Consider the following 19,991-nt stretch of genomic DNA (forward strand, 5'->3'; position numbering starts at 1 on the left):
GAAAAATGCTCAAATTGCTTCACATAAAACCTTGAGCCCATAGCTCAAGCCTTTAATCCTAGCTCCTCAGGAGGTTGAGATCAGATGATCTTGGTTCATGGCACCCAAGCAGGAAAGACTGAGAGATTCTTATCTCCAATGCATCACAGAAAACCGGAAGAGCATGAGCCTTGAACTGAAGAGCTCAGGGACAGCACCCAGGCCCAGAGTTGAAGCCCCAGGATTGGCAAAAATAAAATCTTTTCTTGATTTTCACTAATTAGGACAAACATAGCATTTGCCTTTGTGGTTTGCACATTATATATTAAGAGTTTCTGGTACAGGATTATATAAGTAGAGCTCCTTTCTACTTTCTCAATTACATCAAACTATAATGGCACTACCTTAACTTTATTTATCAGAAATGCCGAATTTTTCTGAAAAGGCTTATGTCCTGGAAAAGGTGATCAACTAACTAACATTTAGATAACTAAACATTTAGGTAACTAAACATTTAGATTCTAACTATACTTCTACATTCATGCTGTTTACCATGCCACAAAGTGATGACATTCCAGGAGTCATGAAATCAGATTTAAGCCTGCATATAAAAAATCAAGGTCACATCATTCCAACATCAACTGACATCTTAAACCATAGGTGGGACAGCCCTGGAACAAATCCTCCTGAGATTTCAGAGGTGAAGTTTCACAGCACAGGCAAGTCAGTTAAATGAAGGTAAAGTTGTACTAAAGTCAAAGTTCGACTACTGACAACCACAAAGGAAAAAATCCCAGATTGACCAAAAGGAATCTGGATGAACAACCAGCCATCACTCTCAGCCAGTGTCTACAGAGTCCATATTCTAGCTTTCAATACTATATTGATTTGCTATAAAGCAGTGGAAACTATAGAATCCCCTTATCAAATTGGAAACACAAATAACATCTACTTACCTATACTTTCTGTCCCCCCTCACAGTTCTGTCTCCCTGTCTATTCTTACATACACTCAAATGCTGCAATTACACTGAATTATGTCTAGTCACAAGATATGACATGGAGATAAAACATGTCATATTGACATGCCCATGAATTATGTATGCACTCATAATGAAATATACTCCCTTTTCCTTGGACAGATGAATGCTCACTCAATTTTCAATCTCCACTTTAGAATGCCACTGTGAAACCATCTTTTAAGCTCTCGTTGGACTTCTGTTATGCAGAATGTCCCCAGTTGGGAAGAGAAGGAGCAGAAGTTTGGGATGTGTAGAAATTCAGAAAACTTGTCAAAGTATTTTTGGGAGAAAAATGAACAGTATTGCCATTTCACATTCCCATTTTCTGTCCATCACTAAATACTAGCACTCTTAGTGAATGGTTTCATGTGTAAATAAACCAAGTTATTAGTGATCATTCTAGGTGTGGTCAGAAAAATCTGTGCTTAGAACCCTTTCAGAAGTAAACATTTTTGAACAAGAAGATTGCTCATCCTGTACTTGACTGAATTATGCAGTGTGAACCAGCACATCCATGTGCACCAGTGTCATCCAGTGTTGGTGATATAATCAACTGACTTTCTGAGAGTTATGTTCTTCACAAACATTTTGTTAGAGAAAATAGAAAACGCTTCTGAGGGAGAGATACTAGGAAATAATAGTATGAAATAGAAAGATAAGAACATATGAAAAAAGCTAACAAGTGAAGCCATATAAAGACTGTTGGAATTGTGGCTCCTTCCAGTATAGGCATTAATGTAGTATACTTTCCTCATTCAGATAGCCTATAAGCCCTTCAGCAGCTGGAATTAGGAAACTACTAAGAGTAATGTTATCACAGGAGGGAAGGTCAGAAAGCATTAATTTGAGGGAACACTGGCATTATTCCAGTCTTTCCTACACGAGTAAAGGTTTATTCATACTATTTCTACAGCTAAAGCGTCCTTCAAAAGAAAGTCTGACCAGCATATACAAAGCACTAAGTGTGCCTCATTAATTGTGTGCTTCAGCACATTAGTGAAATAGAATCTTGAGTATAAAGCTCCAAGTCATTGCCTATGTCCCTGTAGGAACTACTCCAAATCAAAACAGGGATAGAGCTGTACATTTAGTCCCACTAAAAACATCAGCGCAACCATAGAGTCTGGCTACCATTTGTTATTACCTTACATTTTTTTTTAGCAAAGAACGACATGATTATAAATTCAGTTGTTAAGTGTTCTGTTGTGGGTAGCTGCAACATTTAGATGGGAATTTCACCTAGTGGGCAAAATGTAAGCCTATGGATCTATACATCTGTCTCGGGAATGCTATCTACTTCATTTCTGTGTGAATGATAAACTCATACCTTTTACTCTATGTGGATATACCTTCTGTATCAAGTACAAAGGTCACTGACTCTTGAATCACCAGCAGACTTGAAGACTAGAGTTACAGCATGGACAAAACCTTTTACTTTTACTTCTGATCAGTGTTGCTAACACCTGCTCTAATCCTGGTTATGCCTTTCATCATGGTTGGTCATATAGCTTCTCCTGAGATGTGGACAGCAATGATTTTTATATCTGAGTTGAATGGATTTTTTCCCAATTATAGGATTCATTTTTTCCTTTTAAAAGTACAATGTGGTCTGTGAATTAGGTACAAGCTTTATGTTTTTTCTGTACAATTACCTTACTCTATCTTATTCTCCAATCAGCTTTTTTATAATTACCTAGAAGCAATCTCAGCTGTTCCCTCTAGACTATCTCTCATATTTTTTGACTCTTGGCAACATCCTACATAGATAGCATCATCTATCTACAATGGGAGCCACAGCGTAAGAAAATAAGGTCATCATGCCAGAAACTGAGTCTGTTCCTATGTGGTCCATGTTGTCTATTTGTCAGACACCTGGATATTCTATTCCAATTATGCTACTCATCATAGTGTCTCTCAGACTATGCATTTGCAGATTTGGATGGGTGGTAAGATGGGCTCTGAGAAGGAGCCAATGGTTCCTCTCTGAATATCAATGTCTGTGTTATCCCTCACAATGAATGTACACGTGACTCCCTTATGCCCAGATAACATGGTAAAGGAGCTGGGGAAGCACTCTGACAGAGGTATAAAGAGAAGTGGGTCTCTGTCTTGTTTGCCCTTTACAGTTATCTGGGTGATTATTTTGATTAAAATCAAAATAAAACTAGTTGCCATAGAGTAAGCCAATCTATAGACTAGCCTACAATGTTAAGGAACTAAGAGGTCTTTGATCATCACCCAGAAAAGAATGGTGACCCTAAGTCCAACAACAAACAACAAAGAAAGACCTTCCTATCCACATAGTAAGCCTGAAAATGGACTGATGACAGGATGCCAGCCTTGCCCAGTATCTTGACTGCAGCTTTACTGAGAGATCTTCAGTCAATGGCACAATACAATGTTGGTATCTACCCAAACACACATTTTTCTTTGGAGGTAAATACACCTAGTCTCCTTTATAGATAGTGGTATAATCATACTGATTCACTACCAACAAAAAAAGTTCTTGTAGGAGGTAATGATGTTTCTAAAAAAGAAGAAAGAAAAACCGCTCACGAGTGCACCACTTTTCAAACTTGGGAGTTGTCTCTCATTCTAAAAACTGAGCTTCCTCAGTTTTTTATTTTTCTCTACATCTTGGTAGTTACAATATTCCATGTTGTAATAAGGAATTACCCATGAAATTCAACCACGGGGAAATATCTAATAAAATCATGTCTGTATAACTTTTTTATTTTGGTTGCCAAGAAGGGCAATGTTCAATATTAAACATTGTGTTCCATTGTGGCCTCACCACATTCATGAGGAAAAGAATGCTTACAAAAAAAAAAAACAACTTAGAATGATGGAAGGGGTGACACTGATCAAGATGCATTGTACTCCTATCCTGACTTAGGGAATTATAACCTCTTTGTACAGCTACTTAATACAAATTTTTAAAAAATATGTAAGCCTTTACAGGAAAAGTGAGAAATTGAGAGTCAAGCCCAGTTTGCCCAGTTCAGATGTAATACTCTTTCCAGTAAATTTCTCAGCTTAATCTAATATTCTTATGAAACTAGGTTCTATATCAAACATATGCCAATATAATTATTTATCTTATATTAGTTTGTTGAATTTAAGTTTTGAGTGAAGTGTCTTCTAATGCATTTTAAGCTGGTGTAGAGGCAGTATAAAAATAAATCTTAAGTAAATCTTCCTCTAAATTTAAATAATCCTCTGTCTATGCCAATGGCATAATATCTTTACAGTATTATATTTTGATGAGGTTTTGCCATTTTTGGAAAATGTAGAACCTTGAAATACAGGAGCCAGGACAACATAGCCCAAGTTAGTGTGCTCCTTGTTCTTGTCAATTTTGTAAAGCATTTCTGCCTCTCTAGATAACCACCATCACCATCCAGGCTAATCCAAGTTCTTCTGCTCTGTGTTTGTCCTTGGGCCTCCTTTCATCAACATCACTCATCTCTCCTCTCTGTGGGAGTTCCTAAAGGCTGCCATTTCCATAAGTTCATGTTTGGAAAATTATAATGTACATTTCCAACATCAAAATCAAATTCAAGTTCCAGAAGGCCATACATAACCCATGAGCTGAATTGTTTGATAAAAGATGAAAAAGGGCTGTTTCGAAGAAAGGGGAAAAAAGCAACTCTAAATTCCACTCACGACAACAACCCTGAGAGAATCAGGGAGCATCCATCTGCTCTTGTCTAGACACAAAAATCCTTTCCCCAAGGAAAGAAAGTGCTTACTTGGAAGAATTTCTTATAGATTAAAACAAGCATTACAAAAATAATCACAAATCATTTGTAACTTAAGAAGAAAGGATGGCATATTAAACACCAAAACTAGAATGAATAAAGAATTGACTACAAACCTTATTTTGTTTGCAGTATTCACCAAAAACCTAGTTTGATAAGAGTTGAATTTGTCTTCGGTGCAATTTAAATACTCATTGCATTAAGATGTAGTAAAACACTTGCTAAGAATTTCTTACTCATTATTTAAAATATCTTGATTTTGACATTAAGTATGTAATTTTTTAAGGAAATGGTAAATCCCTCAAAATAAAGCACTGTGTCACGTTTTCATTTACATTGTTAAACACTTTTGAGCTTCAACTCTTATCAAGCCCGGAGGAAACTGAGAGGTGGTTTTAGGTTTCAAAGAGTTAAAATTAAAATCAATACACAAAGATAGAATGATGTGCAGATGTCAGACTACCAGAAAAGATCTGCATTAACTAATAATAGATAAAATGATAAATACAGTATTTGAGACACCGAGCAATATATGTTCTGATTCAAATGAATGACACAATGAGAGTAATGCAGACAAGCAGTGGGATTGGCTGTAGTGGTTACAGAGGATTTTGCCAACAAAAGTCAGCTAGTGTTACGATGGTAAAGAATAGGCAAGCCAGGTGGGGATGCCATTTTGAGGATACTTTGACCATAATTGAAAGAACTTCTCCAGACATTATATCCATGGATTATTTCAAATCATCCAAGTATTTCAGAGCCTCCCATCTTTTTCAAAAATGTTTCTAGAGAACTCTATGGTCTCCCTCATAGGGAATAATTAGCACAGGTTTAGGCTAGTCACAGCAGAGGATCACAAGAGCCTAATAGCTATGCCCCTATGAATGCATAAGATAATGCTAAGTGAAATGAACTCCATGTTATGGAAACGAGTGATATAGCACTGTTGTAATTACTTTTAACATGCCAGGTGAAACCGTAGCTTCTATTGTTGATGATCCTCTTGTATCCCCTTCCTGTGGTTGTACCTGCCCTATCACTGTATATTATCTGAGTACATTGGAAACTGTATATACTGGTATTAGAACTAGGAAAATGAAAGGGAATATCCAAATTGAGAGACACAGGATAAAAAGACAAATGGCTACAAAAGCAATACTTGCAAAACTGTTTGATGTAAACCAACTGAACAATTCATGGGGGGAGAGGGAAAGAAAGAGGGGGAGGGGGGAATGAGGGAAGAGGTAACAAACAGTACAAAAAATGTATCCAATGTCTAACGTATGAAACTGTAACCTCTCTGTACATCACTTTGACAATAAAAATAAATAAATATGTTTCTAGATTACTTTAGTAATTCACTACATGTGCATTCAAGTGACAATAAGCATAATCCTACCCACTCTGACTCAAGCACCTGTCACAGAAGTGGTATCCTTACTCCACAGAGGATCTGATGAAGCTATCTTTCCTTTCCAGTTTATGCAGTTAAGGCACCCAGTTCACCAGTTCTAATGGTATGATCCTGATAGAAAAAATATACAGGATCATCCACACCCCCATTCCCACTAACATAGCTGCTGTTCTCACAGATTAACAAGTCAACACCAGTATTATGAACACATGTGGTGATTCATGCAGATTTGGAAATTTATGCTCTTTCAATTTTTCCACTGACAAATGGGAACCAGAAAAAAGTATGCTTGGTTCTGTTCTGTTGCCCCAAATCCATAGCAACTAAATGTGTAATTATGAGTTTTCCTATGTTCACCTTACATCATCACCATTTCCACGGATAGGGATGTCATAACTAGGCTCCAATTAGGCACGATACTTTCTCTTCTTAATGATATTATTTCTGGAGTTCTTTTCTTACTCCGATAGACCTGGCCATTTCTAAGACCTGTAGCAGAAAATATCATTTACAAACTGGCCACTAAAGAGAAAACATTTTCAATGTAGAGAAAACATTAAATGGTTTAGGGATTTCTGATTAGGTATTTCTGAGCAAAAAATTACCATCCACTTTGGTACAAAAGTTGCACCTAAGAGCCACAACTCAATAGAAGTAACTAAGAGTTAAAGCATCTGGAGAAAAGTTTAATTTCCTCTCAAGGATATGTATTCACTAGTCAAATTGGGATTAAACTGGGAAACACACATTTATATCTCAAAGGGTTACAACAAGAGATTTGTAACAACAAGATCTCAGGTCATTTGTTTACTAAAAGGGGCAAAGATTTCTATTCTGCTCTCAGAGGGGAAGGGACAGCAGAGTGCCAACTGCTATATAAGCTCCTAGGATTATCACTTGTGTTTCCTCTGTTACAGTACAGATGTCCTCTGTTTGTGCATTAACCATATGCACTTATCAAGTTACACTGGTTGTGTTTGTGGGTGGGGGATGTGGATGTGTAGATAAGGGAATGTAAAAGCCAATGTTGTTAAACTAGTATTAAGTTTGTGCTCTAAACCCCAAATTTTATATTTGATTTCAGGAGAAAGTGAATAAACATATGTTTTTAAAACTTGTGAGTCAGTTCTTTATGATGCATACAAGTCTGTATGTATCATTCATATAGAAAAGGAACCAAATCATTACATACACATCATCTAGTTTAAAATTATATAGCTTTCTCATTTCTCCCATTATTTCTGACTTCCTACAATCATAGATACAAAATCCACCAACCTATAATGTATTTTCATTCATATCACAATCTTTTGACTATTCAAAGGGAAATAAAGTAATTTTACATCAATAGTAAGGGTTATATCAACCTATATTTCAAATATATTAAAAAGTCCAGACTGCGAAATTACAGACATTACAACTTCTCTTCAAATTCATTACTTTCATAACCTAATTTCAAGGTCAGTCATGGAGAAGTGACTTAGAATATAACAGTCTTTCTGGTCTATAATATTTTGGCCTTCCCAATAAGCTTTTTTACTACCTTCTTCAGATATTAATAATTCCCTTACCATTTTCTTCCAATCCATCTATAATAAAGCATGTCACCCAAAATCTGTCTAAGAGAATGAGTTCACTCAATTAGTCCAAGTCTACAAAGCCCATCTCAAACAGCTGGCAGATTCTGTTCCTTCAAAATATTGAAGGAAAATCTATCTAAAAATCTTAATCTATGAGCTTCAGGCTCCTGGTAAGCATATTTTTCAATTGAAAAGAAAAAAAGAGGGGCAGTATTTGTTAAAAATACAAAAAGTACATTAATTACATAAATATGTATATACATTAAGTACTGTATCAACTTAGGCTATGGGTATATAATAAAAACATCTGCTTCTAGGAAGCAAATTTGATTAGGAGCACAGCTTTTCACTGAAAAAGACAAAGTAAATGTCAGGACACTGAGCTCTTTGTTGTCTCTAACTGGGGGACTTGACTTCGCTATTAAGGAACAAGTTCAATAAATAGATATTGCAGAGGAGAAGGAAACTGCGAACTTACAGGAAGCACAGTCAGAGGAATTCTTATGTGATTTCCTGAGAGAATAAGGGGATACCCATTCAGACCGAGGTTTGAACAAAGGATGTTTGAGCAGTGATTGTGCTGAATGAAGGCACCAGGAAGCCAGGAACAATACTGCACACAACCCACACTTAAGATTTTGACTATTCTTGTGTGTTCATATGGACTGAGCTATTGAGCTATTGTGATCTTCTGCTAGGATTATCCTAGATGTGTATTAATTATTCCCAGTGAGGGAAACCGTAGAGTCTATGTTTCTTTCGGTCTGACTCACTTCACTTAGTATAATTTTTTCCAAGTCCTTCCATTTCCTTACAAATGGGGCAATGCCATTCTTTCTGATACAGGCATGTAATCCCACTGTGTAAATGTACCACATTTTCTGGTTCCACTCATATAACTGAGAAGCTTTTGGGTTGGTTCCATATTAAGATGATGCCAAGTGAAATGAACGCCAAGTTATGGAAACAAGTGGTTTATCATTGTTGTCCTTTTTCAACATGCCATGTGAAATTGTGCCCTTTTTCTTTTTTCTTTTTCTTTTTTTGTCTTTCTTGTAGTTTTACCCTGATATCAATGTAACTGATTTTGGTACCCTGGATATTGTATACATGTGTATTGGAACTAGGGAAGGAAAGGAAATGCCAAAATCAAGAGACAAAGGATAAAAAGACAAACCAATGCAACATCAATATTTACAAATCTATATGGTGTAAACCAATTTTACAACTCATGGAGGGGGAGGGCAATGGAGAGGGGGGAAGGCGAGGGGGTAAATGAGGGAGGAGGTAACAAGTTGAATAAGAAATGTACTCACTGCCTTACATATGAAACTGTAAATCATCTGTACTTCACTTTGACACTAAAGAAATGAAAAAGAAACAAGCCATTGTATACATATTTTTCTTTTAAAAAAGATATTGGTTATTCTTGAAAGACAAAGATCCAGAAAATACAAGAGAAAATTCAGTCCAAGATTCATTAACTAACTTTTTCAAGTTAAAAGCAGCAGTTAAAAAATTGAGTTCTTTTCATTCCAATCTTGGACTCCAGTTGGCTCCAACATATCTATAACCCTCTTTCTAGTTTGGATGATTTCTTCTTGATCATCCTATTTACATGTACAGACATTATGCCAAAATCTCCTTTCTTTTATTTTTTTTTAAATAAATTTAGGTTAAGGATGATCAAAATACAAATGATAACATTTTTGGCCCCCATGTATTCCAGAACAATGAGATTTCATCCAAAATTATCAGTATGTGAAACCTTCCTTTAAAACTATTCCCTTTTTTGCAGAGGGTGGGGAGGGCTAGGAAGGTAAATCAATGGCAAAGCACTTGCCAGCATATCTGAAGCTCTGAATTTGATTGCTAAGTACCCTATAAAGCAATCAAATAAATAAATAATTCATTTTAAATTTTCTTCACTTTTCTTTCTTTTTGTTTTTTGTTTTGTTTTTTTTTTCTTTGATCACTTGTCACCTCTGAGAAGTAATGTCTGGCAAAATCTCATAGCTCTCCCAACCCAATAACGTTCACAATGCTATAAACTTGCACCAGCTATCACGTTTACAAAACTGACATTTCAATACAAGCTATCCAGTGAAGAATGATCTTCTCTATGTGTATCTACATATGGTAACACTGAGTACATTCTCTTTCACCCCTCAGACTCCTGTAGCAACTGCATTTGGAAATGAGATCTCTTAAACCCTTCAGCATATACTTACTACTGAGCTGTTGGAAATTTGTTACAATACAAATTTTACTAAAGGGCCCACAAAATATGACATGTAGATTATGTAATGGGTATGCTATGGTCCATTTTATTGTGTTTCCACCAGCATAGATTAAGAAATGGTTAAAATTTTAAGCAATGCTCGGCTATAATTTTAGCATACTAGTATTTCACAAAAAAAATTTCTTAAAACATTCATCATCATCAAAAAAAGAAATATTTGTTAACTCAGATCTTGTCTTTACTGAGAAAGAAAAATAATTTTGTCATTCTATGGGTACCTTTCAATTTCGTAGCTACTCAGTGAAAGCAAGAAAGGGATACAGTGATAATCTCCTCCTGCCACTACCTTGCTCTCATCTGTGTGGGTAAACAGGACTGACCCCTATTCATGAACTCATTTTATAGCAATATCTCCTTTAGTCAAAGCTCTCTGAGCATTCTGCTCATTTAGAAATACTTCTTTGTAACATACTCCTACAACACACTCCAGCCTGTGTCCTAGGTCTGTAGTAAATGAGTTTTATTTTGCTCTGTTTAAATTTTCCTTATTGAGGGGAATATTTCTTTACCTTAGAGGAGTGATTCATTTTGCCTGCCCTAAACCTTCAACATCTCCAGATAGACCTGGTTATATGTATTAGAGGTGAAAGTGAGAAAAGATATTCTAATCTTCTAGTGAATTGAAATTAGGGATGCTTCTAAACACCCTACAATGCCAGCTGTCAACCCTCGGGAAGGACGAGCTAAATCCAAAATGTCAAAATAGTGAGGTGGCTAAGAACTTCTGACTATGGATCTTGAAGCCAATGATTCAGATTTAAGAAAAAAATGTGGGTAAAACTTTGTGGGTGTGTCAGGACAGAAAAAAAAAATCACACCTGACCAGTTATTCAGTTTTTCTTCATTTTCTCTTTGTCATATTCCACTTACCATCTACTTTCCCTTTCTACCCATTTCCCTCTATATTCTTCCTAAAATAAAGTATATTGTCAAGACAAAGTTGAATAAGCTTAAATAGAAAAATGACCAATTCAAAACCAAAACATTAACTCAAAGCATAGACATTTGATCATGAATATTATTCATAATTTATTACAATTTGAGACAGCATGACTTTTTAGCACAAGGCCCTAACATTAGAACTGATACCTTTTAGATAACATAAAAAAGAACAAAACATCATTCAACTACTACCACAGAGTTGATTTTTGACCCTTTCAAAACTACATGTGACTAGTCCATATAAACACAGAACCCTGCAATCCTAATGAGCAATCAGCCAGCTTACAGCTAACATTTTGGCTTTTATTTTTATGGAAAGTTTCTAGTTACTTAAGATTACAATAATGTTTTTGATTAAGAAAGAGTAATTGGAGTAGGAAGCAAAAGAATTTTTAATGTCTTAGAATATTTATGTTCTTAGCCCATCAACACAAACAAGATTTTTATATTTTCTATTAGAGTTTTGTATAAACTATTTCATTCTCTCCTACATGGTCACTTTCCTTGTTACCTTCTAGATTCTGAAAAATGGAGCCTAAATATCTTGCTTATCTACTATATTCAGTTAGGAACTTGACATAGTTATCAAATTTAACAAGAAGAATTCAGAATGCTCAGTCACTGCTACAAGAGCTGGTGTGAGAAGATCAAATGGTTTGACAACTAATAAGTAAGAACTAAACAAGTCACAACACTAATCCAGAAGCACTGATTGTTTCTTTGATTTTTTTTTGTGTGATTACAATATTATTATTAATTGATTTATATATTGCCAAAGTGATGTACAGAGGGCTTACAGTTTCATATGTAAGACAGTAAGTACATTTTTAATCAAATTTTTTCCTCTTCCCTCATTTTCCTCCTACCTTCCCCCCTCCCCAGTTCCCTCTCCTGATGAGTTCTACACTCGTTTATAGCATATAAGTTTGTAAGTGTTGCTGTTGTATTGGTTCATCTTTTATCCTTGTCTCTCCATTTTTATGTTCTCCTTCCCTTCCCTATGTCCAATAAGTGTATATACAATGCCCAGAGTATCAAAATCAGTTACAGTGACATCAGGGATAAAACTTTGGATCAAGAAAATGTGGTACATATACACAATGGAATTCTATCAGAAAGAATGTCATTGATTGTTTTTTAAACAGAAAATTTAACCAGAAAATTTAACCACAATGTTACTGGCATTTTTAGACTTTGGAAGAAAGGTATTTTCAAATTTCAATCAACTAAACAGTTGCCCCTACATTTAAGTAGATGTTGGCTTGATGAGCACAACTCCTGTTTTTAAAGCAGTCTAAGAGAAAATACCAAAAAACCCCACAAAAATGTCTCCTAAATAGGACCTGAATTCTGTTGGTGAACAAAGTCACATATTTTCTCTGTTTCTTTCATTTGCCACAATTGTTCTCATCAATTATGTGCAGGTTAAGAAACTTCTCTCTGGTTCTTTTACCCTCTGATATTCTTTAACCATGTTTCGCCTCAAGAGATTGCTACTATGTGTTAGATACACCGCAAGAAGTTAAAACTTTATGAGAATAGAGATGACGAGTCTAAACATAAATGGAGGAGTCAGGAGAGTTTCTCTTTTCAAGGTAAGTTTCCAAACTGGAGAGAAAAATGCCAATTTCTGAGTCACTTTAGTGAAGCATAACTGTAAAGCTTGTCTTAGATTGCACTATTTGAATGTAAAGGACATACCTATTTGAAGAAAACAGTATAAAATCCCAGTGAATTAAAATGCAGGTTAATCTTACTGTAATATGCATTGCTGATTTAATTCTGTTAGAACTCTCAAAAGCAAGAAGCCCTAGATGTATTCTTTGTTATATATTACACTCTTCCATTTCTTCTCATATGTTAGGGAAAATGACCAATGCTTGTAGTTATACACAGGTTTGTTTTTTTTTTCTATTTCCAGGCAAACAAATTCTTTGTAAATAATCTTTTCTCTGCAGGAAAAATATATTTCTACTAGCATGTCTTATCATGCAGAACTTGGAGCTGTGCTCTATGTGACCTTTCAGAGACATCTATTTTTAAAATGCCTAGTAGTGTCTAAAGTTCATGTGCAAACTCTTCTAAAGGATCCTGTTGGGGTTTGAGGGAAAGGTCTTTTATGCATACATATGACCCAATTCATTACTCATTCACAGCTCCATCCAACATGGAATTATTTTCTTACTCTCTCCTTCAATTTCCTCTTAAACATTCTTAAACATTCCTTCTTTCTCCACTTCTCTCTCACATGCACACAAGTATATGTGAATACACAAACACAATGCATACCCAAACATACAAACCACAAGTGACTGAAATGTCTCAAGCCAAGAGATACTAGTGAATATCGAACACTACCCTTCCCCCCTCCCCTCCAAAAAAAAACAATTCAGTCTTTTCAAAGTTGTAGATTGTTCTGCTGGCTTGGTAGTAGAACTACTACTGCTAACTTTGTGGAGGGGTTCATTTTTCTATCTCCATGAGCTAGAGAACTATCACAAGCACTCACACTTAGATCATGTCTTGTAACAGCTGCAAGTACTTGGAGGTGGCCACATACAACAAGAGTGGGCATGAAAGGCTCTCCTCAAAGAAAGCAGTGCCCTTCTAGCTGTCTCTTCCTATGAGTACTTTTTCTCATGTACTACTTAGGGCCTCTTATGCTTATACTGACACTACACAGCACTTCCCCAAGGTCATAGCTTCTCAAGCAATAGAAGGAGAACTCATTTTCAAGTTCATATTACAACTTCCAATCACATCCACACCATTTCCTAGCCTAGAGACCTTATCCAGCCTCTTCTCAAACTTAAATCTACATGTTCTCAATTATCATTAGAAATAAAACAATTTCTTGGATGAGGGGGCGATGTGGCTGTGACATCTGTCACCTCATTACCAGGGATGATTCAGCTGACCTGCCTGGCTTCCTCCCTCCTTGCTCCATGTATGTCCCTCCCAAAGCTGCACGTTTGGTCAAAGAGGACGACCATCCTCCATAGAGGAGAACCAGTCTTGGGTCAAGGGTATACAATTAGCTGCGATCCCCTGCTAGAAAAAAATACAATTTCTTATGTCTACTTCCTAAAGTCCCCATGAGAACAAATTGAGATTATATAGGAAAACAAGTCATATATCCATAATAGTAAAACTGTTACTCTGCTAAACATAGTCATTGGAATTCAAGAAACAAGGAGCATTCAACTACTCCATGGCTCCTACAATGCATTCTATCTAGAAGCAAAAGGGACTCTATAAAATGATGAACCACCTTTGTTCTGGTACAGAAATGAATCAGGCAATCACATGTTGGTTAGGTATACTGTCCATATTTACCTGTCTCAGAAAGCAATTTCGTGGCTTCCAGCACCTTCTCAGTATAAACGCCAGCTTCATAGTTCTCCATCTCAGCATTGATGATGTGTATCACCCGAGCCGCCCTGCCCCTGATGGCCCCTGCAGTGCGGTCTAGAGTATCCACGTCTCCCTCTTGGAGGGCGATCACACATTTGTTTACATCCTCCAAGATGTGATTTTCTGTGGACAAAACACATGTATATATATAGGACTTTAAATCACACAGAATTTAATAACCAATCTAAATTGTGTCAACAACTATGGTGAGCCTCTATTTGAACATCTCACCACAGTCCTAATATCACTGAAATGCTAGGTTAAAGGCAGTTTATAATCATAGTTGTAAAACCTAAATACAAGCCGAGGGTGTGTGGCTTTATAGAACATTTCTGGATGTGCATGCTAGACTTTCTGATTCAGTAGCTCTAGGGTGGAAGAAATAGAGATTCTATGAGATATCTAGGTGATGCTGCTACAGCTGGATGGGTACCTCACTTTAAGCAGTACTGATATAAAGAAAATCATGTTTCTTGTTTCAAAGACTGACATTCCTTGCCTAAAGTAATCTTCTAGAAGCTGTCATACCAAATGCATTCGTATACTACTGTAACTTCAGCACTGAAGAGGCTCGGGCCGGAGGATTTTGAGTTCTGAACCTATCTGGGTTTAACATTGAGCTCCAGGCTAGCCTGAGGCTATCAATATAGAAAAAGCCATCTAGTCAATCTTTTTAACTCATGTGATATAGAAGGCACCTAGACTTGGGAAGTTGAGTAGGTTCAGATCAGAGTTCTCTAAAGTTAAGATACAATCCAGTGTGTGATTCATTTTTATCAGTTACAATCAAAGCAAGCATCTTTCTCCTGTCATTGCCCCCCCCCAAAAGAAAACAAGCAGCTAGGAGAGCAGGGCTTATTCTTTCCTGATATAGAGAAATGACATGCCCTCACATTTTAATAAGTAATTTTTAATGTCCAATGTGAGATCTGTAATTATAGTCTTTGAAAAATTCCAGAAAAAAATCAAAGAAGTTTAATGCCCTTGGAAAGAAGAATGTTAAGCTGAAAATATACATACATGTACTGTAATGCAGTGAATGTTCATGTCTCTCCAAAACTCATGTACTGAAATCCTATTTAAGCATATTTTCAAACATTTCCCTATTTTGTATGTGCATGCACACACACTCATGCTGGTTCTGAAACTTGAACTCAGGTCCTAGATATGCTGTCCCTGAGCATGTTTGCTCGAGAGTAGCGCACTTGGGCCACAGTTCCACTTCCATGGTTTTTGCTGAGAATTGGATACAAGAGTCTCACAGACTTCTCTGCCCAGGTTAGCTTTGAACTGTGATCTTTATATCTCAGCCTCCTGAATAGCTGGGAGAATAAGTGTGAGCCACAGGCACCTGGTCCAATTCTTTTATATAAATTTAGATTTGAAGTGAAAGAAAGAGCATGCAGAAATCATATATATGTGTTGTTTGAGCAAGGACCTCATATTGCTTGAGGTTTTGTATTAAAAATTATTGACTTTTTAGGTGATTTAGTATAAGTAAAGAGACCTAAAACGTGGGATCGATGCTTCATAAGGAAAACCTCTAGTCATTTAAATGAAGATTTAAATGTTCTATTTTTTTAATTGCTTTCCTTCCTTTGCTCTTCCACTGTGTGAGTTGTTGCCATGAGAAGACTGCTCACAATGAGGAGCACTCTTTACAAAATATCTTTATCTCAAATTTTCCCACCTGCTACTCAGGAGGCTGAGAAACTCTTATCTCCAATTAACTACCAAAAAAGCCACAAATATTACTGTGCCTCAAAATGATAAAGCACTAACCATTAGCACTAAAGCTCAGGGACAGTACCCAGGCCTTGAGTTCTAGCCCCGAGACGAGGACAAATTTTTTCCATTGTTTATAAGCATCCCAAATTACGATGAACAGGTTAAGACACAAATATACATAAACCCATATGCTCAAATCAGATAATTAGAACAAGTTCACAAAGTAAGAAACCTCTAAAAATTATAGCACCCAAATTCAATCAATGCTACCAGGATGAAAATAAACTTTTATTTAAGAAGTTTCTATGGCTAGTTCTGCTTTTAAAGGTCCTAAAGAACAAGAGTTGAGGGCTGGGAATACGGCCTAGTGGCAAGAGTGCTTGCCTCATATACATGAAGCCCTGCGTTCGAGTCCCCATCACCACATATATAGAAAACGGCCCAAAGTGCCATTACTGCTCAAGTGGCAGAGGGCTAGCCTTGAGCCAAAAGAAGCCAGGGACAGTGCTCAGTCCCTGAGTCCAAGCTCCAGGACTGGCTAAAAAAAAAAAAGGAACAAGAGTTGAAAATGATATTCAGAAAACTGCATAACTGCATTCTTCCCCAAAAGATTCCTGTCCTTCTCATTAAAGAAAATTTTCAGAGGGAATTATTTGTTCCTCTAGGAAACTGAGTAATATTGGGAAGAAAGTTGCCAAGTATAACTTGCTCATTTGTGCAGCATTTCACAAACTTCCACTTTGAGTTAAAAGTAAGTTACAATTCTCTTAAGATAGTTTTCATAATGGGTGGTATGCTATAGTTTCTGTAATTCAGAATTTAAAATAGATTTATATTTTATTTTTGATAGTATATATTTAATACATTTAATATTTGTTCTATACTATAGATTTGAAAAAAACTGCACCTATTCATGAAAACATGAATTTCTTGGTCTATACTTGATGTATTTGGACCCTTTGCCATAACTCTTCTATGCTCTGCATACTCAAGTCTGGGGCCTAATATGCCAGAAAGCACACTAGTCTGTTCTATTTCAAGAAGGGCAGTGAATTATTTGGTGCCAGAGTACACATGTGATTCATATTTGCATTTCTGACAGCATCATAGTGATAGCAGGTAATCAAAGAAGAGATACTTGATGAATATATTAATTACTAGGAGTAAATCCATTGTACATTTTTATACGATGGTATTTTCATGATAAAGAATTCCTAAGGGAAAGAGAAGGAGGAATGCTGTTCCAAGTGAAAAATAATATAGAAGTTAAAGTAGTAATAAAACACTAGGGCAGTCTACAGATTACACTGCTAAGATAAACTGTTTTGTACCTTGGGTAGCATATTTTAATATCAGGTATGGTATGTAATCATGTCATAAAACATTTGACTGCAACATATTTTGCAATAAATTTCCTTTAGATTTTGCAACTTTACTCTTTCAGAAAAGATGTAATTTTGCTATTGGAAAACAAAATCAATTGTAACCAAACTACTTGATTGCTATAAACCACAAAACTATAAAAGCAAAATTCAAAAGCAAAGTCACCATGTGGGTTTTAAAAGAAAACAAATTCAAGATCCCAGTGTTTAAAAAAAATTAAGGATAACACAAACAAAAGTCTTGGACATTATAGGATCAGCTATTGGCTTTTATAGATCTTAGATGTCTACAATTTTGTGAGCCAAACCCACAAATTAAACTGTCACATGGTTAAAGCCAAAGCACTCATTTGAAAGTACTATTAAAAATTGTACTTTTTGCCCAGTGGGAAAGGTTTAAATGTTCTAATGCAGTCATTTCTCATTTTTATGAGCCTAGGCCACAACTGAAAATTGCTTTTGCTCCTGTAATGTTAATAGCTAACATCATTGCTCTCCAAACTTGTTACATGTCCTAAGAAAAAAATTAAATACTCAGATATACAACTTCAGTTAGCATGAAAAAAAGAGAAAACATAGTCCTTTAAACAAAGATTTTCATGTTGTACTTTTTAAATAGTTTCCTCCTCAGGAAGAGATATTCCCTTAAAAAGAAACAGATACATAAAATGTCATTAATGTCATTCCAAAATATCTCCTGGGCCAAACTTTCAATTTCCTGATGCAAATGTTTGGCTTCAGTTCAGAGAAGAGATGGGAAGTAGTTACCCCAACCATTGGGCCGTGTCCACAGCCTACCAGCAGGAAAGAATAGGCTGTGTCATTATTTGTCAAGCCCCATCTGTGGAAAGGTGCCTGCTGCCTGATTGTCAACTCCAAAGGCATGCTCCAGCAGGCCCTGCCAACCTGGCTCCCTGACAGCGTCTGTTCATTTTCCTGTCATGGCATGCCGAGGCCCTTGTACCACTAGGATGGGACAGCACAGTGTTATCAGCAGGAGCCAAAGCCTTGTCTTGTTGCTGGTAATAATGAGATGCACAACAGAATGGCAGAGGCAGGGCTGAGGCTAAGGGGGTGGGGTTAGAAAAGCTCTATACTATTCCAGAAGTTTGAGCCAAGACCTGCTCATCTTGCTTCTACTTTGAAAAACATTTTTGAACATGCATTTGAAGAAAAGGACAAGTTGGGAAGCTTTGAAGTTCTCACATGATTCTTCTCTGAAGAAAGGCAGTCAATGAGTCTTTAGTACATATTTGTAGAGGAAAGGCAACTCAGATTTCTAGGGGCGTCAGGGTGGGTAGGGAAGCCTCTTTTATTTCTCATTAAGAGTATTTTGATTATCCTAACAATTGATCAAGATACATTGTACTTATAAATTGATTTGAATTGAAACTTTATACTAAATATATTAATATAAAATAAGATAATCTACTAGAAATCATCTTAGTATTGTTGGATGCTTTTTCTACTTCCCAGCACCTAGCTAGACCTTCAACATGCCTTTCTGAACAATTTCTAAATGCCTAAGACATAGATCAGGGGTCCAGGCTGGGTTAGAGGAGGCATATATCTTTTACATGGCTAACATTCAATTATCAGCAAAGAACCAAGTCTATGAGTGGTAAAATACTGAGTCTTCTTATCAATGAGAGGAATACTTGAGGTAGGAGAAGAACCTGAAATGAAAACAAGGAAGCACCAGAGAAAGGGAATTTCCCTTTTCTTTGACTTATTGAGAACTGTATAGTTTCTGAATGGAGGAGGATGAAGATTCTAATACCATCACTGTCAAGTTGCTTATCCTCTGTTTTCTCAAAAGAAGATAAAACACTTTGTTCCTCTTTTATAGAATTTGGGTGAGAATGAAAGCAAATGGGAGTGAGGCAAATTATAGATACCAACCATGTGCTGGCCTATTTTTCTCCAACTGTCTGTCTTACCCTCCATCATTGAAACCTTGGCTTTTTGGTTATGTGGCAAATCTATAGATTTGACTACTCTTCTCTGAGATAACCCTTAAATATAAGCCTGCAATACAAGTGTCCAGTGGGAAATCACGGTCTGCTGCTTCCAAGAGAGGAAGGTTCACAACTAAGGGAAACATCCATGTGCATCAGCCTCCCACAAAAGTCATTTCTCCTGCAGATGCAGTCAGGGGTCCTGTCTGCCTGCTCCTATGGTAGGGAAACCACGTCTTCCTCTTGGGCCTGGGACTTCCAGGTCAATTGGAGCCAGTGCAGAGTGACCTGGTAGGTGGCATAGAATTGCCACCTGTTCGATTTGTATTTTCAAGGGTCACCTGATTCCTTGAATGCCTCATAAAAGGAGTTGATGTTTCCAGTGACCTCCTCCCTTTAGAGACCCTTCCTGGTCAACTAGGCCAAATTTGTTTGGTCAAAGATTCCATCCAGGAATCCAGTTGATATTCAAACCAACTGCACAGTAATTCATTATATAGCTACCATCCT

The 19,991-nt window shown here is 36.5% G+C and overlaps 1 protein-coding gene across 1 annotated transcript in view; it reads right to left on the reverse strand.

Annotated features, from left to right (window-relative positions):
• Positions 1-19,991, reverse strand: part of Ctnna2 (catenin alpha 2) — a 1,054,352-nt gene that overhangs the window by 66,974 nt on the left and 967,387 nt on the right. The window contains exon 14 of the mRNA XM_048352594.1: positions 14,336-14,536. Coding sequence (XP_048208551.1) covers positions 14,336-14,536 — 201 coding nt within the window. The remainder of the gene's footprint in view (positions 1-14,335; positions 14,537-19,991) is intronic.

Source organism: Perognathus longimembris, chromosome 8 (genome assembly GCF_023159225.1).
Source record: "Perognathus longimembris pacificus isolate PPM17 chromosome 8, ASM2315922v1, whole genome shotgun sequence".
NCBI classification, from domain to species: Eukaryota; Metazoa; Chordata; class Mammalia; order Rodentia; family Heteromyidae; genus Perognathus; species Perognathus longimembris.